Below are 19,632 nucleotides of genomic sequence, written 5' to 3'. Positions count from 1 at the left end.
GACTCCCTCTCGCCTCCCATTGCATAGAGAGAGACAGCAAGTAGTTTATTTGCCATTGACCCAAAATCCCTCGTTATACTGTTATCTTAGAGTTCCGATCATTGTCAAATGGATCTGTCTTGTTCAGTTCATTAACTGTTTTTGCTTTCTTACGATGTTCGTTAAGAGTGGAAAACTCAGTATAGGCCATTCCTGAATTGCGCAGGAAACTGGGGCGAGTTTCAAATTTGCACCAATCGATAAATTGACACCATCACATGAAAGATAATATTAAAGCCGTCTGTCCAAGTTTAATTCTCTTAGGTCGAACGGAGACCAAGTTACGGACTTGGTCAAAAATCCATACAAACGTCTCTAATTTTGGGGGTGCGTTCCCCAAAACCATATAGACTCTTAATTTTTTTTTTACGATTTCTGTAATATCCACAAAAATAGACAAAAAGGTGATTTTCATCTCAGCTATTTCCAAATAGTAGGTCCGTGACAGGATTTTCCAGTTGTCCCAAATCTGATAAAAAATTTTAAAGAGTTTATATGGTTTTGGGGGACGAAGCCTCAAAATTAGAGACGTTTGTATGGATTTTTGATTATGTTTTTAAGTCCGTAACTTGGTCTCTGTTCGACCTAAAAGTATCAAACTTCGACCGATGGCTAATCTCAACGTTACCTTTCATGTGATGGTATATGAAATACCCACAGGAAGAAGGGGTGGGTTGGAGTGATCTCGAACTTATGGATGGCCATCCGTTTCTGTTGGGAAAGAAAAAAAAACCAGATTGTTCAAGGTCTATAATTTTATTTTTCATGTCCATGAATTGTTGTCCTTGTCGTTGTTCTATAGTACGGACGGAGGAGAAGTGCCTCAAGATCAAGATGTAATTCTATTACTTACGTATCATGCTTATTATGTGGCGAGGTAAGCTGTTGAACAGTCCTTCACGTTGTCTTGTCGTGAACCCGCGCGTGGTCCTTCACGTTGTCTTGTCGTGAACCCGCGCGTGGAGACACGCGTGAATGAAAATGGCAGTTGCTTTTGCGCGGCAGGAAGAGCACTGTTTTCCAACTTGTTCGATATCACATAAAAAAAAAACTGGTGCTATGAAGATCCACAGAAAAAACACTAATACGTGTATCATTTGGACATTTTCGACTTGGTGAATGTAGAGTGGTTTGCGAATAGTTGTAATTAGTACCGTATAAACTAAAATAGTGGTGCCTTGAAGGCGCGCTCTGATTGGCCACTCTAAACTCCGAATATCCCATATCAATTCACCTCCGAGCAACTCGCGCGGGATTTGAGCACGAGAATATTGTAATCGTTGCATGAATAACCGTATTTACTCGATTAAGCGCCGCCCTCGAATAAGCGCCGCATCTGGAACAAAAAAGTTAATAAGCGCTGCCCTCGAATAAGCGCCGCACCGCCGATGTGGCGCTTATGCGAGGAATTTCGTATAACCAGGAAAAAACTATAAATTTTTCCACAACGACAAAGGAATTCACTCTCACAGCTGATATTTTCGCTCTCGTTATCATGAAACTCTCGGGTTTTTTTCACCGCGTGAATTTCTCTAGTAATTGAGTCCATAGGAAAATTAAGAGATAGAAAGTATACCGTTGAATAAAAATATAGAAAAAGTAAATTTGTCTGGTACAATGTTTAAATAAGCGCCGCACTTGTGGCGCGAAAAGTTAAATAAGCGCCGCGGCGCTTATTCGAGTAAATACGGTAAATGAGTTTCGATCTTTTTTTGTGTTATCCACCACCAGCCACCTCCACTTCGGTGAATAGTTTAAAATTATTATATGAACAAGAAATGAATTTTCCAAGATTTTGCAGTGAAATTTGGAGACGGCTTTTTTAATCGAATTGGAAGAGATCTTTGTCTCGTACTGGTACAGACGATGTTGATTCCACATAACAGGGCTCGAAATATAATTACGACCAATACGATCGCATTTGAGACTGATTTTTTTGCCTTTGCGACTAAAATATCTGGAGAAGTCGCAAGTTTGCGACTTGTTTTGACCATCGCTCTTTCGAAACAAAAGGGTTAGCAGTTGCCACTTTTGCTACTACTTTGTATAAAATAAATAAAGAAATGACAAAATTAATTTGTTTCTCGCCGTGAATTTTCTTTCAATCTGAAGATAGTGTAATTGTAGCATAATTTAGCTGCGATGTTACGTGCACAACTTTATTCCTTCGATCATTCGCCATTTTCATCTGTTTCTTTACACACAATTATTGCGGGTTCATATTTTGTTTTGCAAAACCGCTAAAAGCGCAATGCAGCACGACGATTTTGCGACTAAAATTTGCGAAATTGCGACCAAATTTTCGTATCTTGTCGCAAAATTGCGACTGGGTTTTTTCGTTAATTTCGAGCCCTGCCTGAGTGATAAGTATTTTGTATTTTTCAGCTATGATGATGAAGCCGAGCGAATAACCCAGTACGAACGCATTGCGTTGGAAGACCTCGAAAAGATTGAAATTGGTGAGTGTTAAACGAAACCACTGCCCCCAAAAAAGATAACGTTAAGGTGAAGCCGTTAAAAATCAATTTTTTTCGGAAGTTTTAAGAGAGTTTTTTAAATCATGAAGAAAAGAAGACTTTTACATCGTTTTGTTTTGAACTTTTTTAATTTCCTGAGCGCCGCCATCTAGAATCTTCTTGACATAGTGGGATTGCCTTCGAAGTTTGAAAAATCACGTGCGCGCGTCGGCATGAAACAGTATAAAACATCTCCATTTCAAATTCGTGTAACCATTTTCCAAAACAAAAGAAGAAAATCAGATGCGTGTTTTTCATCTCGACGCGTACATGTTTTTTTCAAACTTCGAGTTATTCCTCGGTTCAAACAAGAACAGCATGGTTTAGGTGATCAAAGGAGTGAGGTCTGTACAGTGTGTTTAATTAGGAGCTCGTCTCGAGCCTTGTTACAATTTACAGGCGCGGTCTCTAAGCTTGGAACTGTAAAGTTCTTTTGTCGTACTTGTTCACAGGTTTGGAAACGAGTTTGAAGTCCAAGAACCTGTTTATCCGGATACATAGGCGTCATCAAGGAATCGGTGGCTATTTCCACACGCTAAGGACGATACAGCACCGAACAGCAGACGACGCAAGAAGTAAGTACTCCTTCAAAGTGCTATTTAATACTAGCACCGTTAAACAAATAATTATGTTACGTTTCCTCCTGACGGTTTTGCTTCTGACAGTTCGCATAGGTTGCGTAAATCTTTCAATCTTGGTCGTTGTTTGTCTGACGGACGAACTAGTGTGAGGAATCAGTGTATCTCAAACTTTGAAGGAATTTTTGCATTGCCGGGTAGTTTGTGTTATCATCTCAGGGAAAGTCCCAATCCTTTCTCTCGCTTGCACGTGAGATGAACGACTTCTGGTTTTGTGAAGTTTGCCGGCCCATTGAGAGTCAAATTACGATCTTGAACGGGAAAAAAATGTTTACTGTGGGCAAAGAGGTTTATTTCAGCGAAAACAAATATTGGCGATCAAGCGTCTCTCGCACTCACGTCCTATTTCGCCCGTGCCTCTCGCACGTGACAGTTTTTTAACACTTGTGCGGAGGGACACTGCATTTTAACGAAGCTTCCTGTAGCCTTCCCCGTTTCTTAGGGTGCGTTCCATTGACCCTATTCCGGAATAAGAATACGTGGAGTGATGATTTAAAACACTATCTGTGGCGTTTTGCAGCAACAAGGATAATAAAGCTATGTTTAAAATAGCATTTTAGCAGATGTTTGACAATATTAATGTGAATCTCCGCACAAACGAAGGATTTCTAACTTCTATTCCATCTATTTCTTTTCCCGGAATACGGTCAATCGAACGCGCCCTTAATCTTTGCTATGACATATCACTCGTTTAACTCCTAGTGTGCAAGAATTGTGTCAACTGTGCCATATTACTGTTTCCCCAATGCACCAATGCCCAGAGACTTATGACATCGTTTCGGAGAGTTTATGTTTGCAAACGCCTTATCTGACTATCAGTAAGACTACGAACTATGTATTCGTCTTTGACACTCTCAGACAATACCAACAATCCATAATAGGAGGACAGTAATACATCGGGGGATGGAGAAGATAGGTCGAGATTGCGCTCATGGCCACAGCTGTCTAAATACCGAAAGAAGGCAAAGAATAAGAACGTTGCAATTTTAGCCGGTACGATTTTGATAGCGACTTTGGTATGCCACTCAGTACGTTATGACTTTAGGCTACGTGTAGGCGTACCCAGCCCCCAAGGAAAAACGGGAGGGGGGAGGATGGGTACGGCTACACTGTACATAGGCTAAGTATAAATTTCGACTTCGACCATTTCACGCGCACTACTCGTGAACGTCGTCTGTTGTAAAGGTGTCTTAGATCTGGTCTGATCTGTGGTGAGGTCGTAGGTAAGCACGAGGGGGTCGTATTAAGCAAAAATCGTACCACCTGAATAGCTGTGTATGATTCAGTTGTGCTCTCGTAATACGAGTTCTTCAATGCAAACATTTTTTCTATCGTGGCGTGAGATTGTGAAAAGCCCGTCAACTTCAGTGTATTTCGGGAGCTAGAGTGAAAAAAGGCCGGAAGAAATCCTGTGTTTGTAATTAAGAAACCCCACTCGGAGCACTTGCATGCAAGTCCATGGCCTCAACTTTTCATCATAGTCCATCGCATCTTAGCCACACCGCCTGAAATTTTTCAATAACCCATTAACTCCTAAACCGGCCCCTATGAACGAGTAAAATACAGTAGTCTGGCGTTAGACAGAGTAAAATGTATTGTCTCACTGTGGGAGTCAATGTTTCTTTTAATTGATACGCTTTTCTTTTGTTCCGATGAATTTATTCCGCGGAAACCAAATGGAATTTTAGTCGTTTTTTTTTTTTTTGTAAACCTCGTGTTGTCTTTTTCAAGATGGTTACAAGTCACATGACCGCGCCGGTCATGCAAGGCTGTTGGGACGTCAATAGACCATATTCGTATTCTCAGTATTGGACTGGAACTAGGTTGCAGTGGAGGTTAATGCGGGGGAATCTTTTCAAATTCAAATACTTTTTAATATATTCCCTCGCATTAGCCTCCATTGCAAGCTAGTTCCAGTGCAATACTGAGAATACGAATATGGTCTAGCAATGAAAGGGTCATTTCGTTCCTGCAAAATAGATTCATCTGGACATTATGGATCTTGAAACTGACAACTTGCATGCGCATTCCCTTTCCCTGTGTTGTAAACAAAAAAGCCTGCTTTCTATATTGTAGGAGTGGGTCGTGGTTTTCAAACAAGTTTTCGAGAATTTTGACAGCACCATTGTACACTATTATCCCGCAATTTCCGGCGCTTACAAAGTGATCCTTTTAACCTACATTACTCGCACTTTGGAATCGAGCATTTTAAAGAGAAAATCCCTTTTTCAATCTCAGAATTAAGTGTGCTTTATTTGCATTTCTTGTTTTGCAGGTGTTCTTCTGTGCATTGCTGACGCTTTTGCTTCAGCGCGAGCATCGTTAGACCTGGGTTTGAAAGTTGTGGAGTGTCGACTTGACAGGTATGGACAGAAAACTGCAAATATTTGCCGTCCATTCCCACGGGTAGATACAGAATAGAATAGAATAGAATAGAGTAGAGTAGAGTAAGAGTAAGAGTAAGAGTAAGAGTAAGAGTAAGAGTAAGAGTAAGAGTAAGAGTAAGATAGCATAGCATGGCATGGCATGGCATGGCATGGCATGGCATGGCATGGCATAGCATGGAATGGAATGGAATGGAATGGAATAGAATAGAATAGAATAGAATAGAATAGATGGCTGTGCATGCTCATCTTCCCTCTGTTGCTGAATTTTGCGAAGGGCGCAGCTGGGTCGAAAGCGGTCCATGACTGACGTTAGAGCCCAGCACCCCAGCCAAGCAGATGTAATTATCTGTGAGTCGATTTAGATAAGGGAGGAAAATCCTCGAGCCAGGTTGAGATCGACCGTAACTCAGCCCACATACAATCGCAGAGGTTTGAAGCATAGGGCATGCCTATTGCGCCAGCCTCACTCCAAACTGACTCAAATAAAATTTCTCGTGTGGACGGGACTTTCAGCTCAGTGCTAAGCGAAACCTGGCGAGGGCCCAGTTGGTTAGTGCGCGGCTTTCGGAGCAAGAGGTCCCCAGTTCGATCCTCGTTGACTTCAACGTCTGTTTTCGACTTTAAATGCCCGAAAAACGGAGCACCGACAGAGGGTTGGGGGTAGGAGGGGGCTGGTAAACGGCGCACCGTCGGCTTCCCTTGATCCAGTCTCAGAACTGATGGAAACTACCGACGACGTTAAATGAAGTTACTTTACGTTTGCATTACATTTTGTGGTTAACTTTGTTCGACGATCAGAGCATTAGCCAAAAGAAATTCTTACCTCTGTTTAGCCTAGGTATTTACGCATCCTTTTTTCTCGTTCTCGTTCCTCAGGAGCCCATTAGTAGGAGCGAACAACTCCCATACTAAGCCTATGTCACGGCATTTTTACAGACCGGTCTATTTTTGGACTACCTTTGCCGCAAAACAACAAAGGCAGTTCCGGTTCGGTGACGCTATGACGTCAAGTTAGTTCCCTGTGATTGGTCATCGGGCTCCTGCGGGAGCCTAATTCGCGGGAAATTCAATCGAAAAACAAATCGGTCTGTGAAAATGCCGTGACAGTACGATGTGGGAGTTGCTCGCTCCTAGTCACGGGCTCCTGCGTCCCTTTAACACTTTTTACTTTGATATAGAAAGAAAAGCAAAGTCCCTCCCAGTTTGATTCAAATCTCGTCCAAGTCTCGTCTCAGCAGTTGGTCTAAACCCGCCAATCGGCCAAAGAGCAACTCCACAACAGAGGGTTCCGCGGATGACTCGTCCTTGGTCTCCCTGCAGCGCTCCAGGCTCCTCTCTCTCCCAACGTCTCTCTCGGACTCGTGCCTGGCTAAAAGACGCCTGGAGGATTCAGAAGAGCTGAATGTCACTCTTTCCAGTGCCCCGCCGAGTTCTGGCAGCTCCTGCACGGATGACGAGGAAGGTGACACTGAGGATATCAAATTAATTGATTTCTCTGACGTTAATGACTCTCAGCGTAACTCAGAGAACGGACAAACGACAGGTGAAGTGTTTGAAACTGAAGAGGGAGCTCAGTTTGAAGGCAAAAACTTGATTGATCTCTCGGGGAATAAGGAATTTGATTTAGGGTTGTTGGACGGGAGACTGCTTTCAGACGATGAAAGATCGGCAGATGGAGGATTTGTCGTAGGAGATGAGCAGCCAAATGAACTAGATGAAGGGGGTGATGATCAACAACAGAAAGTTATTGAAAAAGGAGATATCTCAGTGGAAACGTCCCTAGAAATTACTGGCTATAATCAACTGGAATCAAATGGCGAAAATACTTTTGACATTAAGGAAAGTGAGGAATTAAATGCAGACAAAGATCAGAGGAATGCCCACGGGGTTCATGTAGGTGAGATTGGAAGAGACAGCTCGCCTGAAAATGGGCAAATGAAAAGTTTTGGAGAAGGCGTTGAAAGGTTAAATCGCAACGCTACAGACCAGGCAATCAAATCGCACTGCCTTCTACAAAACGGGGAGGTGAAATCTGGAGAACGTAGCGGAAGCTTGGAAGGCCGATACGTAGGCCCTCAGATTAGCTTCCATGGCACTTCCGCGTCAATGAGGGTCAGTCACTCGAGTGTGGAGCTTGGATCTTTGGCGGCGTCTTCTTTAGGTGCTAAAAACCGTGACAAAAGCCCGGAAAGGAGACGATTTACATCTCGGTTTTCCGGTAACCGAGGGTTGAAAATATTTGCCACTGCGCAAGCGCGCGGGCGCACGCTTATTCCTGAACTGCGCAACAAGCTGACTTCGTTTTCGCAACAAGTTCGTTCGCGTTCACCACGAATGGGCCCGAGATTGCAAAATTCCTCGAACAGTGAACAGAAAAGTCTCAGAAGGAGCTGTCGCACTAAAATTATTGAATTGTGATAAAGGTTAACGATGAGCCTAATTGTTATTAATTCTTAAATCTGGCCATTCATTTCGATCTTTGCGAATTTCAAAAGAAGAGTTCTCTTGGACAATAGGCCACCTTCGATATATTAAAATTCAGCTTGAAAGAGAGGTTTAGAGGACAAAGACAAAGGGAAGTGGATATGTCGATTTTTTTCACATTCATTCCAACGTGTTTCTATTGTTTTTGTCCTCTCTACCGCGCTATAAAGCTTAAATATTTCGAGTGGCCTATTGTGGTATACATCCTGATTAGAAGTAAACGTGCCTCTTCTGCGACTAGGTTTCGATCACGTGATCTGGGTCTTTGTGATACATTTAAGCATTACCCTTTGGCGGTCGAGTCCGCATGAATTAATCATCGATATTTTTTATTGTTTTCCTGTCCATTTTAATATTTGTTTTTTCAGTATTTCAAAACTAATTGAAAATCAGCTAAACAAATTATGCTCGACTCAGTTCGTTTCATCCAGGGTTCGTTTCATGGCCGTTATTTTTTTTTATTTCACTTGGCAAACCTTCCAGCCTTAAGAACAGACATATTTGGTAGCCAAGCGCTAAATTGTTTAATTACACCACCATCTAGCCTAGCTGCGGGTGAAAGCGAAAACAAAAAAAGCAAGCAAACGATCAAACAAACTGTTGTAGAAAATTAAATAGAAGACTTGCTCGTTATTTTAAACTAGTTAGGTCACCAAAGAAATCAGTGTCTTTTCAGCTGCTTGCTACTTCCTTCATAGTAAACGATATCATCGCGCGATAGGATAAGGTAATTATTGTACGTGTCATATCTCAGCAACATGCTCACAAGTGTTTTTTTGTTGTTACTTTTGGTAAAATACAGCCGTTTAAACTATTTATTTTAGAGTAACTCTCCGCAAATCGTGCAAGATTTTTCCTCTTCGCGTTGTTGTAATTTTGTTATTTGAAATTTTAGTTTTGTATGCTATTTTAGGTAATTTTCAGAATTTAAAAGTTATAAATGTGCAAGGCTTGTTTTAAACAGAGAATGTTCCACGGTGACGCGTCCTCTGACGACTTTTTGATGGCATTGAATTCTTAAGCTCGATTGTAAAAGGGAGATAATGAAACGTATTTTTAAAGGCATGGTCAACTGGGAAATACTGGGTCGATTTGAATTCGTTTTCCGTAAAATGTTATGTGTTTGGGAGGCGAAAGAGGCTGCGCGTTTTAATCCCTCGGATCAATTCTTAAATTGCAAATGTACATCTGTCGAAATAAAACGTGAAACGTACCTACTAGAGTGTAAATGTAGTCTGCTGTTGTCACAAAAATCATAGTTCACGCTTAGCGGACGCACGAAGAAGACTCGAGCTCCTAACGCAGTGCGCGTGAACTCCTGCTTGTGGTCGTATTCCTTTGCGGATTACAAGGTCACTTTTGTCAGTAAGAAGTCTTACCAGGATTACCGAGCTTGTCTCAAAGTATAGTGACTTCTCGAAAGCGCTCTCCTCTGTCGCTGAGAATTTCTTTCTAGCAAACTACTAGCGCCTTGATGCAAGCAAGGACTAAAGTTCATTTTCTCCCATTTCCTTCTATTTACAGGATAGTGTCACTTGACACGTGTAAAAAATTAGTATGTTGTAACTCGCAGTCGTAACTTGCCATCATTTGGTATTTTGCTAGTCAGTCTTCGTTTCTGTTTTCAAATATTTAATTTTCGGTTCGGTTTGACATCCAATGTCAAGGCTGCGGCTCGAGTAAAATGGGGTATGGGACAGCCCCTCCCTGATAGCTCGGTAAATTGCCTCTTATTTTTGCTTTTATCCTTATCAGCAGAAACAGTATCCAGTCAGGATTTAAACTAACATTCACTCAAACAAACAGGATGGTACCCTTCCCAATCAAAATGACAGCCTGAAAATTGTCGTTCATTTACTTGCGTGGGGAGATTTCTTTAATTGATATCATGAAAGCGGCACTTACTCAAGTTCAAAGTACCAGCACTAGATGTTGAAATGTGGCAAAATGCAAGAGATTGTTCACAGAGGTACAGAGTCGCTATGCTGTGTAAACCCACTAACAAAGGAGTCACCAGAAGTGTCTTACTTACAAGGTGAACCAATACGTGACTTTGACTCTTGCGAGGACGCCTCGCACTTTTGTTACATCACGTCTCATCCTTTTTACACAGATAGTAGTATCCAATTTGTGTAGCCATTTACCAGATTATTGAAACTAGACTTGTAAATGTTGATAATGGACTCGGACATATCTATCATTTGGCGATAAATTTGTGAAAAACCCGCTTGTCTGTGCAGGAGTTCCTTAAAGAACTGAATAGCGAATTTTGATTTTCACTGGTGAACGGCTTTGGGGCAATGAATTTTCAGTGGTGGCGAATGGTGCCTTCAAAATCTTGGCACACGCAAACTTTTCATCCGATCTCGAAATCTCGACAGCCTTTGCGAAGAGTCTCGAAGTCTCGTTTATACTGCATTTATTTCAGTGTGAAGTCTTGCATGTTTTTGTCTCGGTGTCGGATTCGCAAACAAGGGTCTTGGCATCTCGGCGAGTCTCGGATTTTACCATTCGTCGCCCCTATTTTCGCCAGTGGCACATCGGAAGAATACCCTCTATACTCGAAATTTTAACCTGATTTATCGGCCAGTACTTCACTTCACTTGTTTGAATGAAAAGGGAAAGTTCTTTATTCTGAATTTCTTCTAGCTTTTTTAATAAACCAAAATATAACAGTTTTGACTTGTCGACTTCCTGCGTTGTAATACTATAGATTAGGGTGCGTTCGATTGACCGTATTCCGGAATACGAATACATCGAATATAAGTTAGAAATCCTTCGTTTTTACGGAGATTCACATTACAATTGTCAGATAGCTGCTAAAATGCTAGTTTAAACATATTTTTGTTATCCTTGCTGATTCGAAACGCGCCAAACATACAGTTTTAATCATCACTCTACGTATTCTTATTCCGGTATAGGGTCAATCGAACGCGCCAAATCCTCTAGAAAGCAATGCTCGCATGGTAGGTAGGTAACTTTATTTCAACTCGGGTTGATGAGGCTGATTAGTCCCCTAGCAATACATGCTAATATGCCGAGAAAAGTATAAAAACATAAAAAAAAAAAAGCATTTTCACTTAAACGTTTTCCCCAAACAAACAAAATGTGTAGTTTGAAATACTTAACTTCTTGAAAGTAGCAAAGTTTGTCTTGTTTTTAGTTTTTTCCTTGAGTTCTCAGAAGGGTTTGTCAAATGCAGGTTTTCATTAATTTCCATTTGAATTTTGCGAAATATTTGCTTAGGATTGAAAAGAACATTTATATAGGTTGAACTGAAGAAGTTAAAAAAAAACAGATGTTGTCAGTGACTTTCGTGCTGGCGCTGGCAATATTGAAGGTTACTTCAATCAGTTCCGGTGGTTACTGTATACTAACAGCCAAGTTTGATTGCAGCAAAGGAAACTGCTGTTTTAAATCTATTAACCGATAAATATTTTTTGAAATTGGTTGATACATATCGAATCTGTCGCCTTTTTGAAAAATTTCACTCAATAAAAGTTTCGAGAATTTGCTAATATATCAGCTGAAAAAAGCTTTCTACAAGAATTGATGCCAAAAAATAGGATTTTGATGATATGCATTTTCAAGTTAAGCTCCACACTTGAAACTTTACTATTTAACTTGCCCTCTTGATGAAAAACTCTCATAACTAAAAGTTGTTCTTAAAATTGACATATTCTTTAAAGAAACCGTCGTACTATAGAGTTTTTTTCTTTTTGCAAATTTTCAGCTGAACAAACAAACTTTGACTTTCATCAATTATCATCGATCCCCGCGAGCGATAGCTGGTTTTAAAGGCCTGCTTAATTGAAAGCTTTAAGGTTTACATAAACGACGGCGACCGGAGAGCACGAAAAATTGTCCTGTAAGAGCTCAGTTCTTTCCCGTGTAGTGTTTCGTTATCATGCGAGAGAATTCCAACGAGTGTAGAGCTTTCTACAACAAGTGTGAGACGTACGATCTCGCAAACAATATTACTGAACCCGATTTTGATCGAGGTTGCTGGAAAGATTTTCTCGATCTTTGCCTGCCTGCCGCTGCGATGTCTTGTCCAAGATCTTCTTTAGCACTGGTAATTCCGCTCATGATCGTCGCCGTGTTGTCGGTTGCCACAAACTCACTGGTTTGCATCGTTTTTGCGATGTATAGACAGCTCCGGTTAATAAGACACTATTTTGTTATTAACCTCGCGGTCGCGGATATTCTAATAGCAGCCATATTGATACCGCTTTTTGTCGCCGCTCAGTTGACAGATGACAACATCCTTCTGTCCCACTGCCAGTTGGTTTTGGATATCGCCTGCGGTACAGCATCGATTCTTTGTCTGGCTGCAATCAGTTTGGAGCGCTATGTTGCGGTCAAGTACTCGCTGCGTTACCATTCAATAGTCACCCAACGGAAGGCTGTCTTTTGCATGGTGTTTATATGGGCGTATTCGTTCGTGGTGTCTTGCGCCTCCCTGCTGTCTCTGGTCAACAAAGCCAAGGAAGGTGAGGACAAACTCTGCTTGTTTGCTGGCTCGGAGTACTTGACTTTTGTCACCTTGGCTAGTTTTGTTTTGCCCCTTGGAGTCATGGTCTTTGCCTACTGGAATATTTTCCAAGTGGCGCGCATCCATGCGCGAAGAATAAACTCGCTGCAATCAACGTCGAGTGATCCCTCGGGATCCACGCACTCGAAACGCGGGATCACGCGGGAACTTAAGGGAGTGAAGACCTTAACCATAATCATGGGAACTCATTTCGTTTGCTGGTGTCCTCTTTTTGTTTTCTTTCTGGTTTACACTTACTGTCCATCTTGTCGAGGCCACACCATGAATGTTGTAAACTATATCATACTTCTCCTTCGTCACTGCAATTCGTTTGCAAATCCTTTGATCTACAGTGGTGTAAACAAACAGTTTCGCGCCGGCATCAAGCGTTTCCTATTTCGACGAGAAGACAGTATCGGGGAAATGCAAATTACAGCTGGTTCGAGACTGACATAAAAATCCGTGACGATGTTTTTTACTGTATAAATCGCGGAGACAACAACGCCACAAAACAGCATGTTTATATGGTCTCGGTTACCCGAGACAGCCCTCCTATTTGAGAATTCTATTTGAGGATTGCGTGACCGAGATAAAGTTGACCCTACTTAATTTTATGCATATATTTTAAGACGCATCTTCAAAAAATGCGTATCATCATTTGCCTTTCTTTCTTTCTAGTTCGTTTTTATTAAGTATAGTTGCGTTTTCAAATTCAGCAAATGGACTGACAATCTTAACGCAGCAGTAATATGTAGTTAAATAAATGGCTGTTTATGAATCGAGAGTTTCCGTTGACAGCTGTGAGAATTTTGGCGGGAAAAAAACTTTTCTTTCGAAAGTAAACGCTAAAAACATGTATAAGCTCCCAAAATTTGTTGCTTCTTTGATTTTTATTTTATGCGTGCGCATTTAAAATTTTGCTTTCTCATCTCGGGTGGTCGAGGCAAACTGTTTACATGCGAAAAAGTTGTCTCACCTGCCAGGGTTACTCTACCTGCCGAGGCGAGACAACTCGCCTTCCCCACCCTCCCACTCGAGTTGTCTCGCCCACCTCATGTAAACGGTTGATAGAATGTTTTAAACAAATGAGTGCTAAAATATCTCGCCAAGGGTAACTCGGGGGGAGAGTTGTCTCGGGTAACCGGGACCATATAAACGGGTCAGGAATGTGGGTCCCCGCTGTTTAGGTAAAAAGAAATTACCAAAATCTCAGTGGGAGTTGTAACAAGACTCACACTAAAAAGGCAGAGCGAGAGACAAAGCGACAGAGAGGTGTTAATCTCGACGCATTTGTTGGGCCGACTTCGTCATAAAGTTTTAATGACGACAAATATCTCAAATTACTTTAAATTAATTTTGAGTGACGTGTCAAAATAGTCCAGAGGCACAATAAATCAATCTGAAATATTTTCTAAAACACGGTTTACAACGGCCAGCATCATGCAATTAAAAAATGGAAAATTATTTCTTTATTCCCTTTATTTCAAATTAATTTAAACACAGGCAAATTATATCTTAACTTTCAGGCTACCGAGATCGGCAACTTGTTTTGCCTGGCATACACTTTTCTCAACAGCAACGGTGAATAGGTTCTTTTCTGATTTTAAAGCTATCCATTTTGAAGTTTTACACTTATGGAACTCGATAACTGAGGGATAAAACTCAACGGCTATATATTACACCTTCGAACATGAAACGTTAGTGATGTATTGGTGTATTTGTTAATTTAAACACAGGCAAATTATTTCTTAACTGTCAGGCTACCGAGATGCAACTTGTTTTGCCTGGCATACACTTTTCTCAACAGCAACGGTGAATTGTTTTTTTTTCTGATTTTAAAGCAATCCATTTTTAAGTTTTACACTTATGGAACTCGATAACTGAGGAATAAAACTCAACGGCTATTACACCTTCGAACATCTGCTTCCCTAATTCTCCGGTTAAACATGAAACGTTAGTGATGTATTGGTGTATTTGTTAATTTAAACACAGACAAATTATTTCTTAAATTTCAGGCTGCCGAGATATAACTTGTTTTGCCTGGCATACACTTTTCTCAACAGCAACGGTGAATTGGTTCTTTTCTGATTTTAAAGCTATCCATTTTTAAGTTTTATACTTATGGAACTCGATAACTGAGGAATAAAACTCAACGGCTATTACACCTTCTCCGGTTAATCATGAAACGTTAGTGGTGTATTGGTGTATTTGTTAATTTAAACACAGGCAAATTATTTTGTCAGTTAACTTTTAGGCTACCGAGATGCAACTTGTTTTGCCTGGCATACACTTTTCTCAACAGCAACGGTCAATTGCTTCTTTTCTGATTTTAAAGCAATGCATTTTTAAGTTTTATACTTATGGAACTCGATAACTGAGGAAGAAAACTCAACGGCTATTACACCTTCTCCGGTTAATCATGAAACGTTAGTGATGTATTGGTGTATTTGTTAATTTAAACACAGGCAAATTATTTTGTCAGTTAACTTTCAGGCTACCGAGATGCAACTTAATTGTTTTGCCTGGCATACACTTTTCTCAACAGCAACGGTGAATTGCTTCTTTCCTGATTTTAAAGCAATCCATTTTTAAGTTTTACACTTATGGAACTCGATAACTGAGGAATAAAACTCAACCGTGCCATTACACCTTCGAACATCTGCTTCCCTAATTCTCCGGTTAAACATGAAACGTTAGTGATGTATTGGTGTATTTGTTAATTTAAACACAGGCAAATTATTTCTCAACTTTCAGGCTACCGAGATATAACCTGTTTTGCCTGGCATACACTTTTCTCAACAGCAACGGTGAATTGGTTCTTTTCTGATTTTAAAGCAATCCATTTTTAAGTTTGATACTTATGGAACTTGATAACTGAGGAATAAAACTCAACAGCTATTACACCTTCGAACATCTGCTTCCCTAATTCTCCGGTTAAACATGAAACGTTAGTGATGTATTGGTGTATTTGTTAATTTAAACACAGGCAAATTATTTCTTAAATTTCAGGCTGCCGAGATATAACTTGTTTTGCCTGGCATACACTTTTCTCAACAGCAACGGTGAATTGGTTCTTTTCTGATTTTAAAGCAATGCATTTTTAAGTTTTATACTTATGGAACTCGATAACTGAGGAAGAAAACTCAACGGCTATTACACCTTCTCCGGTTAATCATAAAACGTTAGTGATGTATTGGTGTATTTGTTAATTTAAACACAGGCAAATTATTTTGTCAGTTAACTTTCAGGCTACCGAGATGCAACTTAATTGTTTTGCCTGGCATACATTTTTCTCAACAGCAACGGTGAATTGGTTCTTTCCTGATTTTAAAGCAATCCATTTTTAAGTTTTACACTTATGGAACTCGATAACTGAGGAATAAAACTCAACCGTGCCATTACACCTTCGAACATCTGCTTCCCTAATTCTCCGGTTAAACATGAAACGTTAGTGATGTATTGGTGTATTTGTTAATTTAAACACAGGCAAATTATTTCTTAACTTTCAGGCTACCGAGATATAACTTGTTTTGCCTGGCATACACTTTTCTCAACAGCAACGGTGAATTGGTTCTTTTCTGATTTTAAAGCAATCCATTTTTAAGTTTGATACTTATGGAACTTGATAACTGAGGAATAAAACTCAACAGCTATTACACCTTCGAACATCTGCTTCCCTAATTCTCCGGTTAAACATGAAACGTTAGTGATGTATTGGTGTATTTGTTAATTTAAACACAGGCAAATTATTTCTTAAATTTCAGGCTGCCGAGATATAACTTGTTTTGCCTGGCATACACTTTTCTCAACAGCAACGGTGAATTGGTTCTTTTCTGATTTTAAAGCTATCCATTTTTAAGTTTTATACTTATGGAACTCGATAACTGAGGAATAAAACTCAACGGCTATTACACCTTCTCCGGTTAATCATGAAACGTTAGTGGTGTATTGGTGTATTTGTTAATTTAAACACAGGCAAATTATTTTGTCAGTTAACTTTTAGGCTACCGAGTTGCAACTTGTTTTGCCTGGCATACACTTTTCTCAACAGCAACGGTCAATTGCTTCTTTTCTGATTTTAAAGCAATGCATTTTTAAGTTTTATACTTATGGAACTCGATAACTGAGGAAGAAAACTCAACGGCTATTACACCTTCTCCGGTTAATCATGAAACGTTAGTGATGTATTGGTGTATTTGTTAATTTAAACACAGGCAAATTATTTTGTCAGTTAACTTTCAGGCTACCGAGATGCAACTTAATTGTTTTGCCTGGCATACACTTTTCTCAACAGCAACGGTGAATTGGTTCTTTCCTGATTTTAAAGCAATCCATTTTTAAGTTTTACGGTTATGGAACTCGATAACTGAGGAATAAAACTCAACTGTGCCATTACACCTTCGAACATCTGCTTCCCTAATTCTCCGGTTAAACATGAAACGTTAGTGATGTATTGGTGTATTTGTTAATTTAAACACAGGCAAATTATTTCTTAACTTTCAGGCTACCGAGATATAACTTGTTTTGCCTGGCATACACTTTTCTCAACAGCAACGGTGAATTGGTTCTTTTCTGATTTTAAAGCAATGCATTTTTAAGTTTTATACTTATGGAACTCGATAACTGAGGAATAAAACTCAACGGCTATTACACCTTCTCCGGTTAATCATAAAACGTTAGTGATGTATTGGTGTATTTGTTAATTTAAACACAGGCAAATTATTTTGTCAGTTAACTTTCAGGCTACCGAGATGCAACTTAATTGTTTTGCCTGGCATACACTTTTCTCAACAGCAACGGTGAATTGGTTCTTTCCTGATTTTAAAGCAATCCATTTTTAAGTTTTACACTTATGGAACTCGATAACTGAGGAATAAAACTCAACCGTGCCATTACACCTTCGAACATCTGCTTCCCTAATTCTCCGGTTAAACATGAAACGTTAGTGATGTATTGGTGTATTTGTTAATTTAAACACAGGCAAATTATTTCTTAACTTTCAGGCTACCGAGATATAACTTGTTTTGCCTGGCATACACTTTTCTCAACAGCAACGGTGAATTGGTTCTTTTCTGATTTTAAAGCAATCCATTTTTAAGTTTGATACTTATGGAACTTGATAACTGAGGAATAAAACTCAACAGCTATTACACCTTCGAACATCTGCTTCCCTAATTCTCCGGTTAAACATGAAACGTTAGTGATGTATTGGTGTATTTGTTAATTTAAACACAGGCAAATTATTTCTTAACTTTCAGGCTACCGAGATATAACTTGTTTTGCCTGGCATACACTTTTCTCAACAGCAACGGTGAATTGGTTCTTTTCTGATTTTAAAGCAAACCATTTGTAAGTTTTATACTTGTGGAACTCGATAACTGAGGAACTGGGAAATTTATAATGCCCAATTGTAGCTGTGTAAAATTTCATTCCGGGTTAATTGATTCAGTTTCCCAGCATGTCACAGGGAGGCACATTCAATATTAATCACAGACTTATCAATTTCCTGCTATCATGATATCCTAATATCATGAAATTGAACCTAACAGCAATTATTTTACCTCAACGTTTGAGCGTGAGCCTGTATACCGGGAAGGCTTCCAGCACCGAATTCCCCGACGTCAACATTGTTTACTGCCTCCATAACTCGTTTGAATACAGAAATCCATGACATTCAGACGACGACTGCTCAATTAATCCCCCCACAGAGGCCAACCAAAGTTATTCCGTAAGCTTCGTCCACGTTTTTACCAGAATTTCGGACGGCGAGTCTAATCTGCAGGTCGCAGGTCACAGGTTGCAGGTCATTGTTTCACCAATACAGAAAGTATCCTAAACATTCTTAAAAGCTAACCTTAGGCCTAATGAGGCCTAAACAAAAGTTTTTAGGCCTAAAGTTAGCTTTTAAGAATGTTTAGGATACTTTCTGTATTGGTAAAACAATGACTGCAACCTGTGACCTGCGACCTGCGATCTGCAGATTAGACCCGCCGAATTTTAGCCTGTTCCAGGCTCTCAGATAGTCGAGAAAACGAAAAAAACTGCGTGTGAAAAGCGAGAGGGGGCTTGGGTCTCCCCTCTTTCTCGACTATCTGAGAGCCTGCCCCGGGGAGCCTGCTAGCCGAATTTCGGAACGTGATCACCATTTTCCCGCCAAAAATTACCGACTAGAAGGCGACAAATCTCTCTTCGAAAGAGCTGAAAAAACTTTCCTTCGGCAAATTGGCTAACATTTTACCCTGGATGCCAGAGGTCTTCTTGCTGACCAGCGTCGAAGTAGTGCTGGTCGGCGAGAGACGACGGCGACCTGTACCATTTTTCCCCGGGTGAGACAGTTTAATCCATAAATCCTATAGAACGAAAAATGGTTCCGTGTCCCAGCACTAACCGCCACTGTCGATGCGCGCAAACGAACTGAAATAGATTTGTGTTCCCCACAAAATTCATCTCGCCCCTAAATATGGTCATTCAATAAAAAATAACTACTTTTTTCTGCTTAACGTAAGTTCACAGTACAATCTGATCGATCCTGAATGCTTTAACACTTTTCTGAATACGAAACACCTTTTGTGTTATGTTTTTAGCCTTTGTTGATGGATATCTACACCGTCAGGAGACGTCCAGCCGAGAATTCCTGAGTCAGCTTAAGCTCCTCATGACATCATTGGTTAAAGAGGAAAAAAACATTGTGCTGCACGTAATGCACCAGGAGCTAATTAGCCGGACCTTCTATCCATATTGTACCCTTGAGTCAACCCTTTCCCGTAGTTTTCTATTTTTACAACTACCATATTTTGACGTATGTGACTGAGAACATTCCCGTAGTAGTTGACATACGTCAAATACTTATGTGACGTAATAAATAACTGACCATAGGTCTCTTATGATTGGCTATTGTGAAAACACTCACTTAAGGCCCCCTGGGAGGTGCTTTTAAATATAATAAGATACGGGAATGGGTTGACTCAGATGGAGGCTCCAGGTAATGAGCTCCTTGCAGCACGCATTTAGCACATTTTTTCGATACTCTGCAT

At 40.2% G+C, this 19,632-nt stretch overlaps 2 protein-coding genes across 2 annotated transcripts in view; both read left to right on the top strand.

The window, feature by feature from the left end:
• The window catches only part of LOC138006619 (phosphatidylinositide phosphatase SAC2-like), a 41,818-nt gene extending 32,525 nt beyond the window's left edge, over positions 1 to 9,293 (top strand). Inside the window, exons 20-24 of the mRNA XM_068853058.1 lie at positions 842 to 916; positions 2,425 to 2,498; positions 3,008 to 3,130; positions 5,469 to 5,556; positions 6,759 to 9,293. Of these exons, the coding sequence (XP_068709159.1) occupies positions 842 to 916; positions 2,425 to 2,498; positions 3,008 to 3,130; positions 5,469 to 5,556; positions 6,759 to 7,998 (1,600 nt within the window). The 3' untranslated portion in view covers positions 7,999 to 9,293. The remainder of the gene's footprint in view (positions 1 to 841; positions 917 to 2,424; positions 2,499 to 3,007; positions 3,131 to 5,468; positions 5,557 to 6,758) is intronic.
• Positions 9,294 to 11,874: 2,581 nt separating this feature from the next.
• Positions 11,875 to 13,186, top strand: LOC138006620 (alpha-1A adrenergic receptor-like). Its single transcript, XM_068853059.1, has one exon. It carries the CDS (start codon positions 11,972 to 11,974, stop codon positions 13,052 to 13,054), a length of 1,083 nt encoding a protein of 360 aa, XP_068709160.1. The 5' UTR covers positions 11,875 to 11,971; the 3' UTR covers positions 13,055 to 13,186.
• Positions 13,187 to 19,632: the final 6,446 nt, after the last annotated feature.

Source organism: Montipora foliosa, chromosome 6, assembly GCF_036669935.1.
Source record: "Montipora foliosa isolate CH-2021 chromosome 6, ASM3666993v2, whole genome shotgun sequence".
NCBI classification, from domain to species: domain Eukaryota; kingdom Metazoa; phylum Cnidaria; class Anthozoa; order Scleractinia; family Acroporidae; genus Montipora; species Montipora foliosa.
The sequence above is the reverse complement of the archived record's forward strand: the minus strand, read 5'-3'. Positions and strand labels throughout refer to the sequence as shown.

What these genes read in the sequence shown, in the direction of transcription:
- LOC138006620 (XM_068853059.1), top strand. Translation starts at nt 11,972, where the DNA reads ATGCGAGAGAATTCCAACGAGTGTAGAGCTTTCTACAACAAGTGTGAG.